The following is an 18,514-nucleotide window of genomic DNA, read 5'->3' as shown; positions in this document are numbered from 1 at the left end:
ACCTGACCATTTAACGTTCGAACACAAAGACAATTCATAACGTTCGAACGAATTCATGTGTGTTCGAACATATTTCGAAATCGTTCAAACACGTCACTACTGTTCGAACTTAAAATTTTTTCCGTTCGAACCATTTTCTAGGACGAATTTAAACCGTGACAAAAAAAATTTTCGTTCGAACGTGTTCGAACGGTTTCCTTCAATTTCGTCCAAAAGAAATTTTTTGAGACGAAATGGTGATTTTCGTCCCAAAATACCTTTTGGCACAGTGATATTGGAACGACTTTGGGACAAATTTTTTTCATCCCAAAAATTTTTTTGGGACGAAATTGTGGTCTTTTGGGACGAAAATTTTCGTCCCAAAAGACCCTTTCTGTTGTAGTGCCACCAATAATAAGCATTTGTTCTTCAAAAGCTGCAATTGGATTGCACTGGCTTTTAAACAACTATTACAATTGCAACCGCTTGAAGAGCCATTTAACATTCATTATTATTGGGACAACCAATTAGCTGTACAAAAATCATTAAATTTTCAGAAATATCCTAAAATTATATCAAGTATATATCCTGGTTGTAGGCAGCTTTTCAAATCTTCAAGCTGTTGCACAGACAAAAGCATAGATGGGGGTAATTGAGTTGTACAGGCAATCTGGTCCAACACATTCAGGCCAATGTCATCAATTCTCTGTAACAATAAATGGCAGAGTCATCAATTCTAGTAACCAAGGTTTCCTATCTAATATTGTTACTATAACAGTTAAATAAGATCCATAACACTTGTATAAAAAATAAAAAAAAATAAAAAAGAAAAAGAAAACCATAAGTACTGTTAATGCTGCAGACTCATTTATGCTCTGTTGATGCTATTAGATTTCAACTATAGATGAATAATTGAAACAAGTATTCTCATCACGCACATCATTTCAGTAACTAGGAGAGGGCATCCTTGGGGCTGGGGAGTCTCTGATACCAAAGTTAGTAAGTATTCTTGGAAGTTTGTAAATAAGTGAAAAAGTTAAGGGCTCAGAGAGAGTATTCTCGTACCTAGGATCTGTTATTTATACCATAAACCTGGGGGATAGATCATGTCTGCCCCAAGGAGTCCATGTCCTTTGTATTGTTCCCTATGTCAGAGTCCTTTAATGCGATATGGCTCTGTGACGAAGTCATTAGTGTGGCATGGAGCTCGGATAGTGGTGCCATTAATGCAGCGTGTTTTTTCGATTTCCTTTTCCCAGACAGTATCATTGGTGATCCGTTGATATCATTCTTGTCGAAAGATCGAGAGTTCCCCGCACATTACGCCTACTATGTAAACGAGCACTTGAGAGTTGGACATTACTCAAAGGGCCTTTAGCTTGACGAGTCCCATCTCCTGCAGCACACTCCATACTGCAAGTTGAGTCCAGAGGACCCTACCCATGGGCTCGGTTGGAGACTTTCTTTATTCTTGGCTGGGCCTTTGGTCTTAGTTCCCTTGATTTCATTCACAGGCCCGCTGTGTTTGGTAAGTAAAGGTAGTCTGAGATTACTTCACTACTTTGCATAAAGAGTTTATTACTATTTATAAATTATTCACTACTTTTTCACTACTATTTATTAATTTTTTATTACTATTCACATATTATCAGAGATCACTTCAGTATCCAAACGTAGCCTAAAAGATTAAAAGCTGACGAAAAGTGGATTCAAGGTTTCATGTCAAGATCACAACGTAACAAAAATGTATTCAAACCATGCTAACAAAATATAAATGAACATCAATGAAGATTTATTAGGCTCTATTTGGTTACTCAACTGAGCTCAGTGCAGTTCACTTTTAGACTTCTTCTACCATTCAAACAACAACTTGAGCTGCGTATGAGACTGAGTTAAGGGAGTTTACACTGTAGATTTATTTAATGCTCCTGCCAAATGCCAGAAATGCCGACCAAACTGTCAAAGTGATAGCTGCAATAATAAAAAAAAGATTTTGTCCATTTTGCCCATTTATTTTACAACTTCCTATAAATATATCTAAACTCATCTTAACTTCCAAATACACTTAAACTCATTTCAAGTGGACCTCACAAAACTCACTTAACCATCTTAATTCACTACTATTCGTAAAAAATTCAACTCATCATCCAAACACAACCTTAGTGAGGGTCGAGAGAGATGAAGATTGAAGCCAAGCACATGGTTAGCTGCACAAGCATTTTTTTCATGATTATAAACTATTAATTTTTATAAAAAAGAAAAAGAAACTCTTAATTTTTCTTCAATCACATGCACTAGCGTGAGTAATTGGGATTGGGCGTTGCAGAATCAGAGAGTTTTTCATGTTGCACATGCATGTAAGAGCATTGGCAATGGACTAACCATTTGCCAATACAAGTCTAAATTGAAAGTAAATATGAAAAAAAAACATCCACATTAGCCTAGCTAAACATCCAAGTTTAACATTTATGCTACAGTAATTCTTCACCCCTCGCCAGACTTGGCGAGCTACTGCACACGCATCAAATTTTTATTTTATCATTTCTTGCCTCCCGCTAAATTCTTTCCCTCGGTTTTTCTGTGTCTTCTTCCCGAAACCACCATTTCTTCTTTCTTTTTTTTTTTCTCTCCCGAAACTCATTCTCTTTCTTCTTTGCCCTTCTCTGTCTTCTTCCCGAAACCCCCATTTCCTTTTTTTTTTCTCCCGAAATCCCTTCTCTTCCTTTCTTCTTCGACCTTCTGTCCTCTTCCCGAAATCCATTTCTTCTTTATTTTTTTTTCTCCCAAAACCCCTTCTCTTCCTTTCTTTTTCGACCTTCTGTCTTCTTCCCGAAACCCATTTCTTCTTTATTTTTTTCTCCCGAAATCCCTTCTCTTCCTTTCTTCTTCGACCTTCTGTCTTCTTCCCGAAACCCATTTCTTCTTTATGTTCTTTCTTTCTCCCAAAACCCATTCTCTTCCTTTCTTCGTCACGCTTCTCTTTCTTTCTCCCGAAACTCCCTTCTCTTCTTCTCTTCCGCCATTTTCTTTCTCTCTTCTTCTTCTCTTCTTCCATATTTTCTTTGTTTCTCCCGAAACTCCCTTCTCCTCTTCTCTTCTTTGCCCTTTTCCGCCTTCTCCCGAAACTCCTGAAACATAGCAGGTCTTCTCCTCACTGGAAGTGTCGTCTAGTGGTAAGTTTTCTCACTCACTCTCTGTCTTACTCACGGGGTCTCAAATCCCCGATTGTTTAAACGCACACACACTCAGATTTTTTTGCTTTCACATGATGAATTTTTTGGATTTTACAATACCAGAGTTGGAGGCGATTTTCACTAGACCGTGTGGCACGCTCGTGAAAGCAATCGATCCCCACGTCCAGGTTTAGGTATGGATGATCTGTTTTGTAGAGTGTGTGCAATTTATACAATATATATTTGGGGGATGTATATATAGTCGTGATTTGTAGAGATTTTTGAGGGTTTTATTAATTGGATTCAAAGTTTGTGCAATGTTGTTGGTTATTGAAAGGCATTGATTGGTATTCTGTGAGTGGAATTCCTGTGATTGGTATTCTGTTATTGCAAATCTGTGATTGTGATTAGTCTTATCCCACTTTGTGATCAACCTATTCCTGCTCTTCAAATATATTGGTACTTTGCCAAATGAAAAACAAGATTGTTCATATAACTTCAAAACACAGAAATTAACTACCATATAATCCAAGACCTCACTTGTGGTGCTATCAAATGTAAGGGCTGAGTAACAGAGAAATGAAAAACAGAGAAATGAATGAGAATGTGCTGAAGTTAATTAGAAGATATTATTGCCATGTATGGTCTGTACATATGAACGCAAATGTATATTCAACTTTGTAATAGGAACATCATACATGCCTACAAGGGGTTTCGTGATTGCAGCTTGTTTTCAAAGCCTATAAGGGTCTAATGAGCCTACCTAAAGCCCCTATATATGTATAATTTGAAATGTGTGAAAACTGTTAAGTACTGAAGTGTGGAACCTCAAGGATATTCAACTCCTTTTAAGATTTGGACCACATCATATCTACTAATGTCCACTGCTTTTGTTTTATTAATCATACAGCATATATATTATATTGACAAAAGACTTGGGAATATTAATTAGTCAGCCCAAAACAGTTGCTGACTTGGGAATATTGATTTCTGAGTAGTGTTCAACCATGTTGAGTTTTTGTGCTTATTTTTTCCCTTTCTTTTCAAACTACCTAGAAATTATTATTGGTATTTGTTAAGATAATATTGTGATTGATTTTTGAGTAGTGTTCAGTCATGTTGAGTTTTTGTGCTTATTTTTTTCATTTCTTTTCAAACTACCTAGAAATTATTATTGGTATTTGTTAAGATAATCTTGTGATTGATTTCTGAGTAGTGTTCAGCCATGTTGAGCTTTTGTGCTTATTTTTTCCATTTCTTTTCAAACTACCTAGAAATTATTATTGGTAGTTGTTCACATTCTTCTCTCCCCCTTCTATTTGCATTCTCTGAAAATAGATACCCCACTAAATGGATGTTTGCTGTTTATGGACAATATATAATATCATATATGTTATGGAATGGATGTTTGCTATTTTAAAATTTTCAGATTACAAAATAACCCCTGTACCTCTTATTCCTTTGGTTTTCATTATTCAATTTCCGTTGTTTATGCAATATAATGCTGAAATACTTCATGATGCTAAGCTACTGCAATATTCCATGATGAGATAGTATATAATACAACAATATGATGCTGAGAATTTAATATTCGACTTGAATATTGGCCAACTTCTCTGACTCCTTGAAAATTTAATATTTTTCAAGGATGGACACACGTTTTGAAGATGACCCCTTCTTCACTACTCTATTGCAAAGTGGAGGAGGAGGTTGTAATAGTGCCCCAACGCAACATGGTAATGTTGTTGTCCAAGCAACCCCTAACGACGGTGAACAGAGGCATCCTTCAAAAAAAGTTCAAAGAGGTGCATCTTTCACTGTTGAAGAAGATAACCTTCTCGTCTCAGCTTGGCTCAACATTAGCATCGATGCGATAAAGGGGTACTGATCAAAAGTCCAGTCAAATGTGGGAAGAATTACCACATTTTATCATGAATATAAAAAATCAAACATTGTCAACCGTTCTGAGGGTTCTTTGATGAATCGGTGGTCTACGATTCAAAAATGGACAAATAAATTTTGTGCATTTATAGCACAAGTAGAGTCATTGCACCCGAGTGATGCAACGGAGCAAGACAAGGTATGTACCATCTTCCACCATTCATGCAATTTGTGATAGACTTGCTTATGAACTAACAAATATTTCTTCACCTTTGTAGATTGAGAAGGCAAAGATGTTGTACAAAGAGATGGTAGGCTCTAATTTCACAATGGAACATTGTTGGTGTCTTCTGAGACACCAACCAAAATGACAGCAACACATCTCCAATGTTGGTAAGAAGAGAAGGCCAGTAGAAAAAGTGTTTGGTGAAGTAGTTGTTGACATAGCTGAGGAGGACGTGGGGTTCTTACTGAGAGACCTCCAGGCAAAAAAGCTGAAAAAGAAAGGGAGAGGAAACGGAAGTCGCTAGAAGGCAACAATAGTGAGATCAAGATTGCCTTAGCTAAAATGACCGAGGATAGAGTGACATCCATGCAAGAGCGTAGAAATTCTGTGTTGAAGGCAGACCTAGAAAAATCAGCAACATTTGAACTAAAGAAGATGAAGTTCAAGGCAAAGATGATGCTGATAGATCTAAGTGGCATGAATGCCATGCAGCAACAATATTTTGGCCATATTCAACTCAAAATTTTTTAGGAATGGAGGTCCCGTTCCGGAGGTACATCTACTACTTCTCCTTTGACACCTTATGGAAGTGTCTAACAAATAATGCTGTTAATGAAGACCTTTCTAGAAATTTTAGTGGCTGCCTAGCCACATGTGAGCTGTATAAACATGTGGCTGGGTAGCAACTAAATTAATGGACTGTGGTATGGACTGCTTTGCTAACTAGTAGACTGTTTTTGTAATTAGTGGATTGTTTTGATGGATTAGTTAACTGTTTTGATGGATTAGTAGACTGTTTTTGTAACTATTGCAAGATGCTTTGCTAATTAGTGAACTGTTTTTGTAATTAGTGGATTGTTTTTGTAATTAGTGGACTGTTTTGATGGATTAGTAGACTGTTTTTGTAATTTTAGTGGACTTTTTTGTAATTAGTGGACTGTTTTGATGGATTAGTGAACTGTTTTGTATATGTGATTGTTGGGTGAATGGTTGGCAAAATATATTTATTGAATAATTAGGTTGAGGAAAAAAATAATTGAAAAATAATAATTTTATTTTTTAATAAAGTTATTAATTAAATTTGCAAAATATTAAAAAATATATATTATTAAAATATGTAATATTTTATTATTGTTTAGACTTTAAGATATCTAGTCCAATGTGGACTAATCTAGTTACAAATTCATGTTATAACTAAAATACAACATTCTAATTAAATTTTAAACTTAGCAATGACATTGCCAATGCTCTAATTAAGCTAGGGTAACTAGATGCCTAGTCATCCAAGCCTGGAAGTTAGTTTGGGGTTACTCTATTTCATAGGCCCAGTCTCGAATACAAGAATTTTCATTGCGAGGGCAAGACTAAAGGCCAATTAGTCTTTCCCTGCCCCAAGCCTAAGCCCGAATTGAGCCGTGTCATAAATTTTTCAAGAGAACGATCAATTTTTATACAGGTTATTGCTACCTATTAAAAATTAGAAACTAATAATAATGGAAAAAGTTTACTCTTCATCTTCATACTATACATAAAGTTTTAATTTTTAATTTTTTCCTTACCAAATGTGTGGTGTATGGATGATAAGTATTAAAATTTAATTAGTTTAAGAAGAAAATTAAAATCAATTTAAAAAAATATATATATATAGTGTATAGTGTTTGAAATGATAAATAGTAAAGCCATAATAATATATTTGCAACTCGAATCGATCACTTTATTCAACTTGAGTTTGAACAGCTACTAAAATTGTCATGTCATCATAATATATATATATATAAGAAGAAAGAGGCGAAGAAATTTTTCGTATTTTCTATGGTCTCCCGGCCGCCAGCTTGTACATTTAGATCATGCACGTGTCGAGCAATCTGCTAAACTTATTAATTTATTCTACAGCCAGGGACGTTTTCTATTTCTTTATTAACACGTAAACGTAATCATATCAACCATTCCTTAATGTGATCGACAACCACCGATATTGCAGAGGTCGTCCTGCATGCAGCTTATAAGGGCAAAGGATCCACCATTAAAGACGCTACAAAATCTTTGAGCACAATTCCAGCATGTGTGTAGCCATCTTCATCCTTGTACACGACATCAATGACACGTGCAAGGTTGAGAACTCGCATGAGAATTGGCATGGGGACTTCGGTTGGGTAGAGGCACTCTTTGTTTATATCCTTCCACGCATCTGTCACTTGTTTCCTCAATTCACGGACTGCTTCTTCCTCTATAACACCGTACTGTGTCATGTAGCATTCAACAGCCGAAGCAACGTGCCCTCTCTTTTGCTCAAACTGCAAGCATTATTGTTGAAGAATCGTTTATATATGTTAGTATAATTAATTAATAGGACGATTTTATAAATTATTATTATAAAGAACAAAATGAAGAGAAATAATTAAACCTTGTGTGACACGATGTCATCCATGAGTCGGCAAACCACTGCTGAGGCTGTGACCATTTTAGGGTCACTGAACAACCATTCGAAGGAATCCTTTGTGACAATTTCTCCCATTCCGACTAAGGATGTGGTTGCTAACATTGCGTAGGCAGAGGTAACAAGAGCAAGGGGCATATATTCGTCCATTGTTGGTATGTATTTCTGGTGGAACCATTTGGCTTCATGGTGGTATGCTCTAACTTGATTCTTCATCTGAGACAACGTACGTACGTAGATAGCAATTCACAGTCAGAATAAATACTAATGTTTTTAAACATATAATATAGTTAAACAAAATATTTCCCGTTATATATATATATATATGTTTTTTTTTTTTTTTTGCTTAATTTCTTTGAATATAAAAACTATGATGCTTACTGCTTCTATTGCATAGTGAACACGATACGATTTTTCTTTTCCTAGGTTTTGCTCCATTTCAGTGTAAACGTCTAGGAGTGCCTGGTAACTCATCTTCATGTACTCCGGGAGTTTATCTGCAGCACTCATATCCCACCTGTAAAATCGGTAGTTTTTCCAGTTAATCAGAAAAAAATCAAAAATAAATGCAAATATGATCAGGATGTGTCTTTGATCTCAACCTCTCGATTGCTTCAGTAAAGAGGTCAAGTTCTTCAATTGAACCATACACATCATAGATATCATCAATAACAGAGGTCATGGAGATCACTTTGGTTAGCATCCTCCTAGCAAAGCAATATTGGGGCTCAAAGTACACTCCCAGTATCCAAAAATAGCACTCAACCACCCTGTCTCTGATAAAGGGTAGCTTCCTTGGAAAGTCCAAGTCTTTCCACCAGCTGTAAAACATAATTTAAAATAATCATTACATCAATTAACTACAATTATCATATCATCATGTACAAGCTGCTAGCTCACTCACAGTACTTGCAAGTACTCTGAGATGGAGCTTAATAACTAACCTGGCAATGTCAGAAAGTTCTTTCTGGTGCACTTTTTGCAATAGGTTGAAATCCAACTTTGCAAACTTAAGAAGAACTTTATCATGTGAAGCGTCTTCTTGGTATACAGAAAAGTAATGCCTTGCCTCTAGCCTTTGTAGTCCTTTCCGGATAGGCTGTTTCAAGGCATGGGTTACTTGTGCTGCTAGAGGCCCGCTTAATTGGGATGCTACAGACTCAAGATGTGTGGTAGTGAAGACAAGAGCCTCATCCAATATATCTTCACCTTTTACCCTGAGATGTGTGGCTTCATACAAGCTTAAAATTCCTTTCACATCATTGCAAAGCGATCCCTTAAAATTCTCTTTGCTGTCCTTGAACTTGTTGAACATATCTGCCTCACAATATTCCAATGACCTCAAATGAGTCACCCCATGGAAGGAGATTAATACTTATGATATGTGTTAAAATAGTACGGGTAGGCACTTTTTAATCCTATAACCGTGAAACGGGTTGTCTTTTACTTTGAAAACCTTTAATTAGTTGATTATGTTTCCCTTGAAAAAGAATTCTGCAAACCTATAAAAAGGAATTGAAGTAAGCTAGTATTTTTTACCGCACGAGACATAATAGCCGTCTTGTCTAAGTAGTCGAAACAGCAGGGCAACAGTGTGAAGGTCATCATTATATTCAAGTTCATCACTTTCATGAGTCTTCTGCAGTTGTTGCAGAATTGCTTGAATCTCATTATCGAAATGGTAAGACACGCCTAAGCGCTGAATTGCATCAACCAAGTTCAGTTTTTGTGAAGGCTTCTCAACCGTAGCCGTGAGCATCGTCCTCACATTTTCCTTCAATTCCTGAATTTGTTGCCTCATTTTCACATCTGTTTCCTGTAGGAGCAAAAAGTATATATGCACTGTGACTCGTCCATGGAATTATAATATCATACTTTCAAGGTTAAAATATTATCCCTTGAAAAGTATGGGCATAGAAGCTAGCGTTAGTTACACTGAGAAATGCAAAAGTAGTGTTTGATTAACGAGAGTTCAAACACATGATGATGTAGTAATGTAACACGATACATATCAATCTTTAATTACCAGGAATTCAGAAGCATATGAGAGGAAATGGTCACCCCAAATGCTGGGTTGAAAATTAGCTGAGCGACGGTTAATTTCTGGCATGATATGATTCTTAGCTTTTGGAGCAGCTAGTGCTGAAATTTGAAGAGACATTTTAGAAGTTAATTGGCAGCGTACGTAGTATTGGAGATGGGGTTGCTAAATGGCACTTAACTCTAGTGCTAGTTTCAGTTCCAGTATGAGATAAACAGATTGCGGGTTCAGGTATTTATAGAAAGATTAGTGCTGTAAACGACAAATGGAATGGCGTTAACCTGTATCGCACGTTTTAATAAATTAGTTGAAAAGTTTACTAATCTCAATGATCAATGAATACTAATCTCATATAATTATTGAAATACTAATAACATATATACATACATATATATATATATTTTAAAAATTATAATTTAGTAAAGTATTTAAACTTTCTACAAATTATATGTTAAAACCAGTCGTGAAATCTCAATTCATAAAACATGTTTAATTTTCTTATAATTAACCTAATTATGAAATTTAAATATTCTAAACATATATATTTTTTTATTGTCAACTAATTACAACTTTAATAGCATATTTATCAAAATCTATTAAAATAAACATAAAAAATTCATTTCATAAAATAAGAACATGTAGAAAGACAAGTAAATATTCTGCGTGATTTTATTTTTCATTTGTTTTACAGGTCGTTGTCGGAGAATACTACATACTTTCCTTTGTGGTTGGTTATAATTAGCTGCAATTACATTGCGAACCGAGCAGTACTGTATAATGTATATTTTTCTACATGCATGCCAGCAAACAACAGAAAAAAAAATTAATTAGATTCAATATATAAGCTGCGACCTTTGAATTTGGGCTATACGTCATTAATGGGTGTGCAGAGAAGTACTTTCCATTCTGTGTCATTTTGGATTTGAAAAATTTTACCTATACCGCTTGATTCCTGCTGATCAGGAGAAAATTATTGGTGTAAGGCTGTTAAATAAAATAATTCGGTGGGTCTTGAAGGGACTCCTTCAGAACGTACTTTTCACTTTAAGACGTGTGGCTGAAATGGTCTCTTAATTAACTACTTCTCATTTTAGTTATTTCAAATCAGATCATGCCGTGTCCTGAAGGGATTATATTTCATAACTCAACTAAATTATTAATTTGAAAATTATTTTATCTCATCTCATCTCATCTGATTATTATAATTTTTATAAATTTTCACATAAAATATAATAAACAATTTAACTTTTTCAAATCTCAAAATAATAATAATATTAAAAAAATATTCTAATAATATTTTATTTAACTTTCAATTTTCATCTAAAATTATCTAAAATCATCTCATCTCACTATCTAAATTTCACCTGACACTGATCGAGGAACCGAAATGATACCAATCTAATAGGAGGTGAAATTTAATAACCAATTAATTAATTAATTAATGAGGTAGACCATCCAATTTATTATAAATATTAAATTTTTTAAATTTGCCTTTTAATTTTCACACACTGGCATTCGATCCATTGAAAACAGATCAATATTTATAAAATGTAAGAAAGGGGCACCCATAGTGGGCACCCCTTAACCTCCTCTTGGGGTTATGAAGTGGCTCTTAAGCCACTTCATGAGGCTTGATGGCTGGTCCTTAATGGCCAGCCAGGGGGTTACACTAGAGAAGCTATTTAAGTAGTCTCTCCCCCTCTTTAGAGTAGACACTTAGACAAAACAACTCTCTCTCAAATGGTCCTCTCTAGTCACGGCATCTAAGCTGTGGAATGTGTGAGTGTTGTTCTGGTATTACCACGTAGCACACTCCACCATTGATGTGAAGATCGTGGATGAACAACGACACTGGAGAATCTGTGGAACAATTGCACTAGATCCGAGATATTTCCTGTGAGGTAATATCGCTTCCGCTGTATACTTTGATCTAGTATTTCTAACATTGGTATCAGAGCGCCATGGTTGTTCCTGATTTATACTTTGTCATCTTGATTTCTTTTGAGGAATATTTTTTCTATGATGTGATTTTTTATTCCAATATTTTGTAATCATGAGCTGCCGAGGATGGTCATTGCGGTGGTAGCACTGTTGCACATGCAATGGCTATTGAAAGCAACGCCAGGCCACAACTAGGTCTGTATTGTCCACAACGGCGTGCGGCGTTGCATCCGGCACCCAAGCACAGAGCCTTGCGCGCCCATAGTGGTGCTGCGCAACCAGCAGTGCTGCGCGAAAAGCATCGCCGCAGCAGATGCTGCGTCACAAGCAACGTCGTGGGTACACTGTTGGTGCAGTGCTCACCCATGCTGAACATTGAACCGTGTTTAGCGCAGGGTCGTGTGCACCATGGAGGCGCACGCTTCTCCACAGAGGCGCTGTCCTCTGCTGCGCGCATGGTAGCACGCACCATGGTGGTGCTGCGGACTCTGCTGCGCGCAAAGGAGCAGGTCTCTCCAAAACATGGCAGTAAAACTGCCTGCTATGGAGTCGGCAGCAGACGTTGGCTGAGAGGTTGGTGACAGTTGAGTGTATTGTTTGGTGCATCGCGCTGCAACTGCTACTTTTGAAGCTTAGCCTACGCAGCACCGTGGTGGTGCTGCCCACCTGCACTGTGTGCAATGCGCACCAGGTGCAGCGAGGTGCTGCGGTGCTGCACACACCAGTGAGCGGTGGAAAAAGCCTGCACAGCGCACACACACAGCTGTGTGATGCTGCCATGGTGCAGCGCTATACACAGTGCAACCCACTGTATGGGGGAGGCGCTGCCATGGCTTGGCGCCTCTGCCAGGACCTTCGGAGTCTTGGTTAATGGACACCTAGTGCAACTGGCGGGGTTACATTTTTTTTTTCTTCCGTTATATCTTCAGTAACCGTAGGTTACATTGAGGAAGAAGATGAATAGTTCTTATTTTTCTTTTGTGTTTCATCTATACGGGCTTGGGCTATGGGCTTGTTTCAATTTTTGTTTTGGGTTGTTATGTTTTATTTACTTGGCTCTGGGCTATGTTATGTTTTGTTTTTTTATTAAATCAAGTTTTTCGGCCCGGCCCATGTATCTTTTTCTAACAAAACAAAAATAGACTTAGTTTGGGCCATTTTTAAAAACTTCGGCCCGTATCACATCCTGTTAAGGGTGCTTGTAGATTTGGGCCATGAGCCCAGCAGGCGCAGGCCTGCTTTGCAGTTGGGCGCCCAAGAAGGTGCGGCCCATTGGCTGTCTAAGAACAATTTTTTTTTTGACAAAATGCTTGGGTGGTGTTTTGAACCCAAGACCTCACACACAAGGATTATAAGCTCAACCATTGGGCTAGAGCTTATTGTTAGTGTGTATGTTAATTTTAATTATTTATTCAGCATGTTATTGTGGCATAAAATATTTTTTTTTGAAATATTTTTGCATGTCATTATGGTTATTAAATACATACTTGCCATGATATTTTTTTTGTCACATTTGTTTTGCATTTTATTTTACGTTATAAATTGCCTAGATTATTATTTTTGTGAATAATAATTATTTGAATGAAATGTGATGATTATTTTTCCATACATGTATTGTGATTGCATGTGATTGTGAACTTAATTTATCACTTATATTGTTAGACTATTTTTTAGAATTGTCTTCAGTTTTTTAGAATGTAATAAATTAGAGGATTAAGTAGCCCGGGTTTGATTAATCCATGCTTCTGATTGGCTCAAATAAATTTCTTCGATCAGAGAAGAATTTTTTTTTTTTTTTTATGTGACTAACTCGGTAGATTGCTTATCCTAGTGGGAGTATGGTTGAGATTAATTTGGAATTAATCTCCTATACGATATAAATTTGCGCGAAAATTAAATTAGAAATTAATAATTAGACATTGAGGCGCAAGAGATGATTAGAAAGCTTAGCGAATTTTCGATCTTGCGACATGTATTAATTATTTTTGTTCTAACTTAGATTAACGCGGCAAATTTCTTAAATGTGTGTGCAATTAGATGTGCATAGTTTAGTAACTTTGAGATAACCATGAAGAAAGTCTTGAGATTATTTATACGACTTAATCGTCGCATTAATCTCCTCCATGAGCAATAGTTGGAAACAAATAAAGATTATTGTGAGTGTCAGATTGTCTTAGACCATCATTATTGTGAAACCTATAAAAGGTTTAGAGTAAAATTGGAAGTGCGCGTAGGACGCTTGCACTATAATTTTTTATGGAAGTTGATGGGATCAACTGTCAGATAGAGCTAAACCACTATTTTGCCTTTGAATCTTGTGGGTAATAACAAAAGTTGCGCGTTGTTTTTGTAACGCAAAGATTAAATTGCTCCTATATTTGAGGTTGAGCATATAATCTTGAAACAACTTAGATTAACTCACAGATAAGTATATACCCTCTGTACTTGCTAGTATGTTTGGCAAGTCAGGACATTAAATTTTGAGTGTGCAGGAGTGTTGAGGACATTCTTAATTGGCATATTCATTTTTAAAGTTTTTATCAATGCACCTCTATGTGGTACTAGCACTGGTAATTTTGCTCAAGTTTTATTTTTCTCTTGTGAGAACAAATAGGTTCTTGCAGATATATAAACTTTGGAGCACCCGTTGAGAGTAATAATACCAAGCACCTTGGAGGTTTGCATGGTAACTGTGGCAAAAGTCTGAATAATTAGGTACGACTTAAATTAAGCCTAAAAATCTTGCTCGTGGTTGCATTGATGCAAGACAGGTTTTAGGCTAAAATAATTTCTTACAAAATTTTTCTTTTCTCTCCTATAGTGGATTGGAGAATATGAAAAATATTGAGTATGCAAGAAATAAGGATATATCGCTAGTTAGCGGCTAAAACGTCGCATACTGCATTTGTTGCAAAAAGCAATATTTTTTATTAGTGATTTTAATGCGATATTAAATAAGTCTAGACCTAATTTGATTTAAGACTTCTTGAAAGTAGTGGTATTAGTGAGAATTCCTAGAGGTTTAGAAGTTGGATGGTCACTCATTGACTCAATGGTATTATTTCTCGGGTGGGGAAATAATATACTAAAATATGCCATTGAGGCTTAGGATGATGGGTGTGAGCTTGAGAAATTGAATATTTTCTCGCTAATGAGATCCCTCTCCTTGGATTAGTAGAGTCAAAGAGAAAAGGCAATATGAGCATTTTCTATGTGAAAGTTCTTATACATGCACACTAAGGACTTTGATAATAAATATGTTGTTTCATCACATAAATGCGATCCAAAATTTTTTTTCTATGAAAATAAATTTTTCAATTAATTTTTTTTTAAAAAAAAAAAGAAAATCGCAATCGTATGAGTTATATGATGAGAACAATTATCTTGCAGTTTATTGACTTGTTGAGAATGGTGTTATAAATGAATTATGGCGCAAAGCAGTTGTTATATCACACTTGGGTTGATGTAATATGGGGTTGCAGCCTTAATTTTGATTTGTCGTCCTTAGATCGAGTTCATTCGCTTTTGAGAAAGGCTGAGTGACTATTTTGTGCAAACGTGAATTCTATTAAAAATCGAGAGGATCTCAGCTTGATCATTTTTTGGTTGAGTTAAGAAAATTACTCGTATTTTCGGCGAGGGTGGGGAATTGTGGATTTTTGTAACACTTATTTTTGGAAAGAACGTTTTCATAATGTTTCATTCCACATTACCTTAACCTTAATATTTTTGAAATTTTTTTTATATAAGATCGCCGAAAATAGTGGAAATATACCTTTGAGTTAAGGTGTACCATTAGTGATAGTGACTCCCAAAAGTTATAGAATATAAAGATTCTCTTAAATAGTGTGGTGGCTTTATATCAATATTCTCTCGTCGTTTAGAGACTAGAAGAGAATATTTTGTAATATCGCTCCGCTAAAGATATTGAATTCACATAGTAGGAATCCCAACATAGAATCTTAGATTTGCTTTGCTTATATGATCCGATCTGGGGTTGTTGATCTAATTGATAGAGGTATATATCCATCTCTTAGCACTAATTGAGTTGCATTTAGATAGCTATTGATCGCATATTTATTAAAACTTTTCTTGAAGGTGTTAAATAGCTGATTCTCAGAGGAGAATTAGATGGTTCACTTTTGTGATGTTTAGGCATGAAGTACTTTGAGCGCATGATTGTTGCTAGTACTATTTTGGTACATAAAGCGAATGAACGTTGCTGGTGCTGTTTACATGCGGCCTAAACAAACCATCTATTCAAAGATACCCAATGTACCTAGTCGTTTTTTTTTAAACGACCTATTGAATAAAATGTGGTTCTTTGAACGTTGTTGACAATATTAGAAAAGTGTCATCATAAGAGATATTGCGAACTGGTTGTCTTAAATAATTAATTGTCGCCTAATAAGAGGTTTTCCATACTACTAGGTGATAGACATGGGTTTGTGAAAAGAAGCTCAGGTTTCATGTCTTGTGAGACTGTTTATAAGAAAAACAGTTTCTAGGAGCTCTTGTTCAAAATCCATAGACAATTAATGAGATGGAAAATACTAAAGAATCTAGTTTTGTCTATACTGTTTGATGTTTCTATTATGGTTTGCTCATGGGAGTTAGAGGTTAAGTTTTTGTTAGAGGGTAAATATGGCTTACTTGTTTAAGTGAGTTTGTGATGCGATTGTCGTTAATAGTAACGACTAGACTATTTTGATTGTCTTTGGGAGCAAAGGCCCTAATCCCTTTACCCTTAATGAAAAATAAATAATGGTTATCTCACATGCTTTTGTTGAGTGCAAGAGATTTAAATGAAACATTGAAGTCACAAATTAGGTTTGCTGAATAACATTTGTGGTCACTTTGTAGATTCTTAAAAATTACAGTTAGACTTGCTGACTAGAATCTACGGCTTATATTGTGAGTTTGACCTAAATGAGATTCGTGATGAGTCATCGCTGACTTCATGATTGTGCAAATGACTTTTACATGTAAAAATTGAGTCTCTTGGTACGAGCATGTTTTGGAAAGTTACTATACATTATAATGCACATGGAGAGAAATGGTCATTAAACACCACTTGAGAGTTGTGGTTTAATAATTTGTTGTTGACCATGTGATTTCTCTGTACCTCTCGGTATTGCTCGTCATGCACATGATACTGATGTGTTCTATGATCATGTGGCGTGATTAGAAGCATTCTTTGGTAAGCACACATATTCACCATAAATTTAGGAGTTATAGTGAGAAAGGTATATTGACGGGCTTAGATCGGCTCACTCACACGAGCGATCGTTTTTGCCGCTATAAAGAGATAGCGAGCAAAGATGAGACAATGTGTCACTCAGTACTTGTCCAGAGAGGGATAAGTTGTAAGACACAAAAGATATGTCACCTTAGTGGGAGCTAAGATGAGGTCTAACAACTGTGCATGGTTTCCCACAATCCATGTAGCCTGTGGTTTAGCCAGATGCGAGATCCTCTTTGGCGCTTTGGATAGCGAGCAAATGGAGGGACTCGGGTTAAGCGCTGAGATAGCGACTAGACTAAGATCTGTACGGTGTATTGAGATTAGATATACGCTTTTTCTTCGAAAAGAGAAATCCACCGTAACATGTATTTTATATTACATGTGCTTTTACGACCAACAGTAGAGGTGAGTGAATGGTTCCCTGCTTCCTCACCGTGTGAGTCCTGTAGGTCATAATTGATGACCTTAATTTATTTATGCCCTTAGGAGACCTTTGACTATGTTACGAGGTTGATGTTTTAGTGTTTGCTACTTTGGCATGTTATCTATGGCCATGTATGATGCGGTCTAAAGAGGTATTGCTGGGAAAGCGACTAGACTGAAACTAAATGACATGAGCACGAAGGGAAGACTATTTGGTAACACATCGATAATGATGTGTACTCATTGCCGGCAAGTTATGTTGCTTCTTGGGAGTTGCGATATAGCTGTGAGTACATCATGTTTTATGGAGATTGAGCATTGCTCTGAGTCATTTGGACTCGAGAGGGATTAGGGATGCTTGGTCTGATGTGACCAAATGAGTCGGGGCATAACGAGACACTTTTAGGGATGTTGCTATGCTGGTCTTTTCTAGGAGAGATTTGGTACAGTGCTCCCATTTTTCTTTTACAGCTGTGCTCGATGGTCGCACGGCCTATTTGCCAGTATGAGCAAGATTGAGAACATATTGAGAGATATAGACCTGGGGTCTTGTCCACTATGTGTGAGTGGGAGATGTAAGAAAGGGGCACCCATAGTGGGCACCCCTTAACCTCCTCTTGGGGGTTATGAAGTGGCTCTTAAGCCACTTCATGAGGCTTGATGGCTGGTCCTTAATGGCCAGCCAGGGGGTTACACTAGAGAAGCTATTTAAGTAGTCTCTCCCTCTCTTTAGAGTAGATACTTAGACAAAACAACTCTCTCTCAAATGGTTCTCTCTAGTCACGGCATCTAGGCTGTAGAATGTGTGAGTGTTGCTCTGGTATTACCACGTAGCACACTCCACCATTGATGTGAAGATCGTGGATGAATAACGACACTGGAGAATCCGTGGAACAATCGCACTAGATCTGAGATATTTCCTGTGAGGTAATATCGCTTCTGCTGTATACTTTAATCTAGTATTTCTAACATAAAATGATCATCAGATTCTTAATTATTGGTGTCATTACTATATATATTTGTATAATATACTTCATTTTTTTTCATCATTAATTCTTACGTACCGATCGAACATATAATATATAAGGATGAAAAACTTGGTGTTATATATATATATATATAGAGAGAGAGAGAGAGAGAGAGAGTGCATGCTAGCTGATCTCATTTA

The 18,514-nt window shown here is 36.4% G+C and overlaps 1 protein-coding gene across 1 annotated transcript; it reads right to left on the bottom strand.

The window, feature by feature from the left end:
- Nucleotides 1–7,233: 7,233 nt before the first annotated feature.
- Nucleotides 7,234–9,857, bottom strand: LOC121234972 ((-)-germacrene D synthase-like). The gene is made up of 7 exons (XM_041131142.1): nucleotides 9,723–9,857; nucleotides 9,236–9,512; nucleotides 8,641–9,013; nucleotides 8,299–8,517; nucleotides 8,078–8,213; nucleotides 7,664–7,912; nucleotides 7,234–7,553 (listed from the first exon to the last, which is right to left on the bottom strand). Exons 1-7 carry the CDS (start codon nucleotides 9,855–9,857, stop codon nucleotides 7,260–7,262), a joined length of 1,683 nt encoding a protein of 560 aa, XP_040987076.1. The 3' UTR covers nucleotides 7,234–7,259.
- Between the last annotated feature and the right edge of the window lie 8,657 nt (nucleotides 9,858–18,514).

The sequence above is a fragment of the Juglans microcarpa x Juglans regia genome, chromosome 6D (genome assembly GCF_004785595.1).
Source record: "Juglans microcarpa x Juglans regia isolate MS1-56 chromosome 6D, Jm3101_v1.0, whole genome shotgun sequence".
Lineage (NCBI taxonomy): Eukaryota > Viridiplantae > Streptophyta > Magnoliopsida > Fagales > Juglandaceae > Juglans > Juglans microcarpa x Juglans regia.
This window is presented reverse-complemented; position numbering and strand designations above follow the sequence as displayed.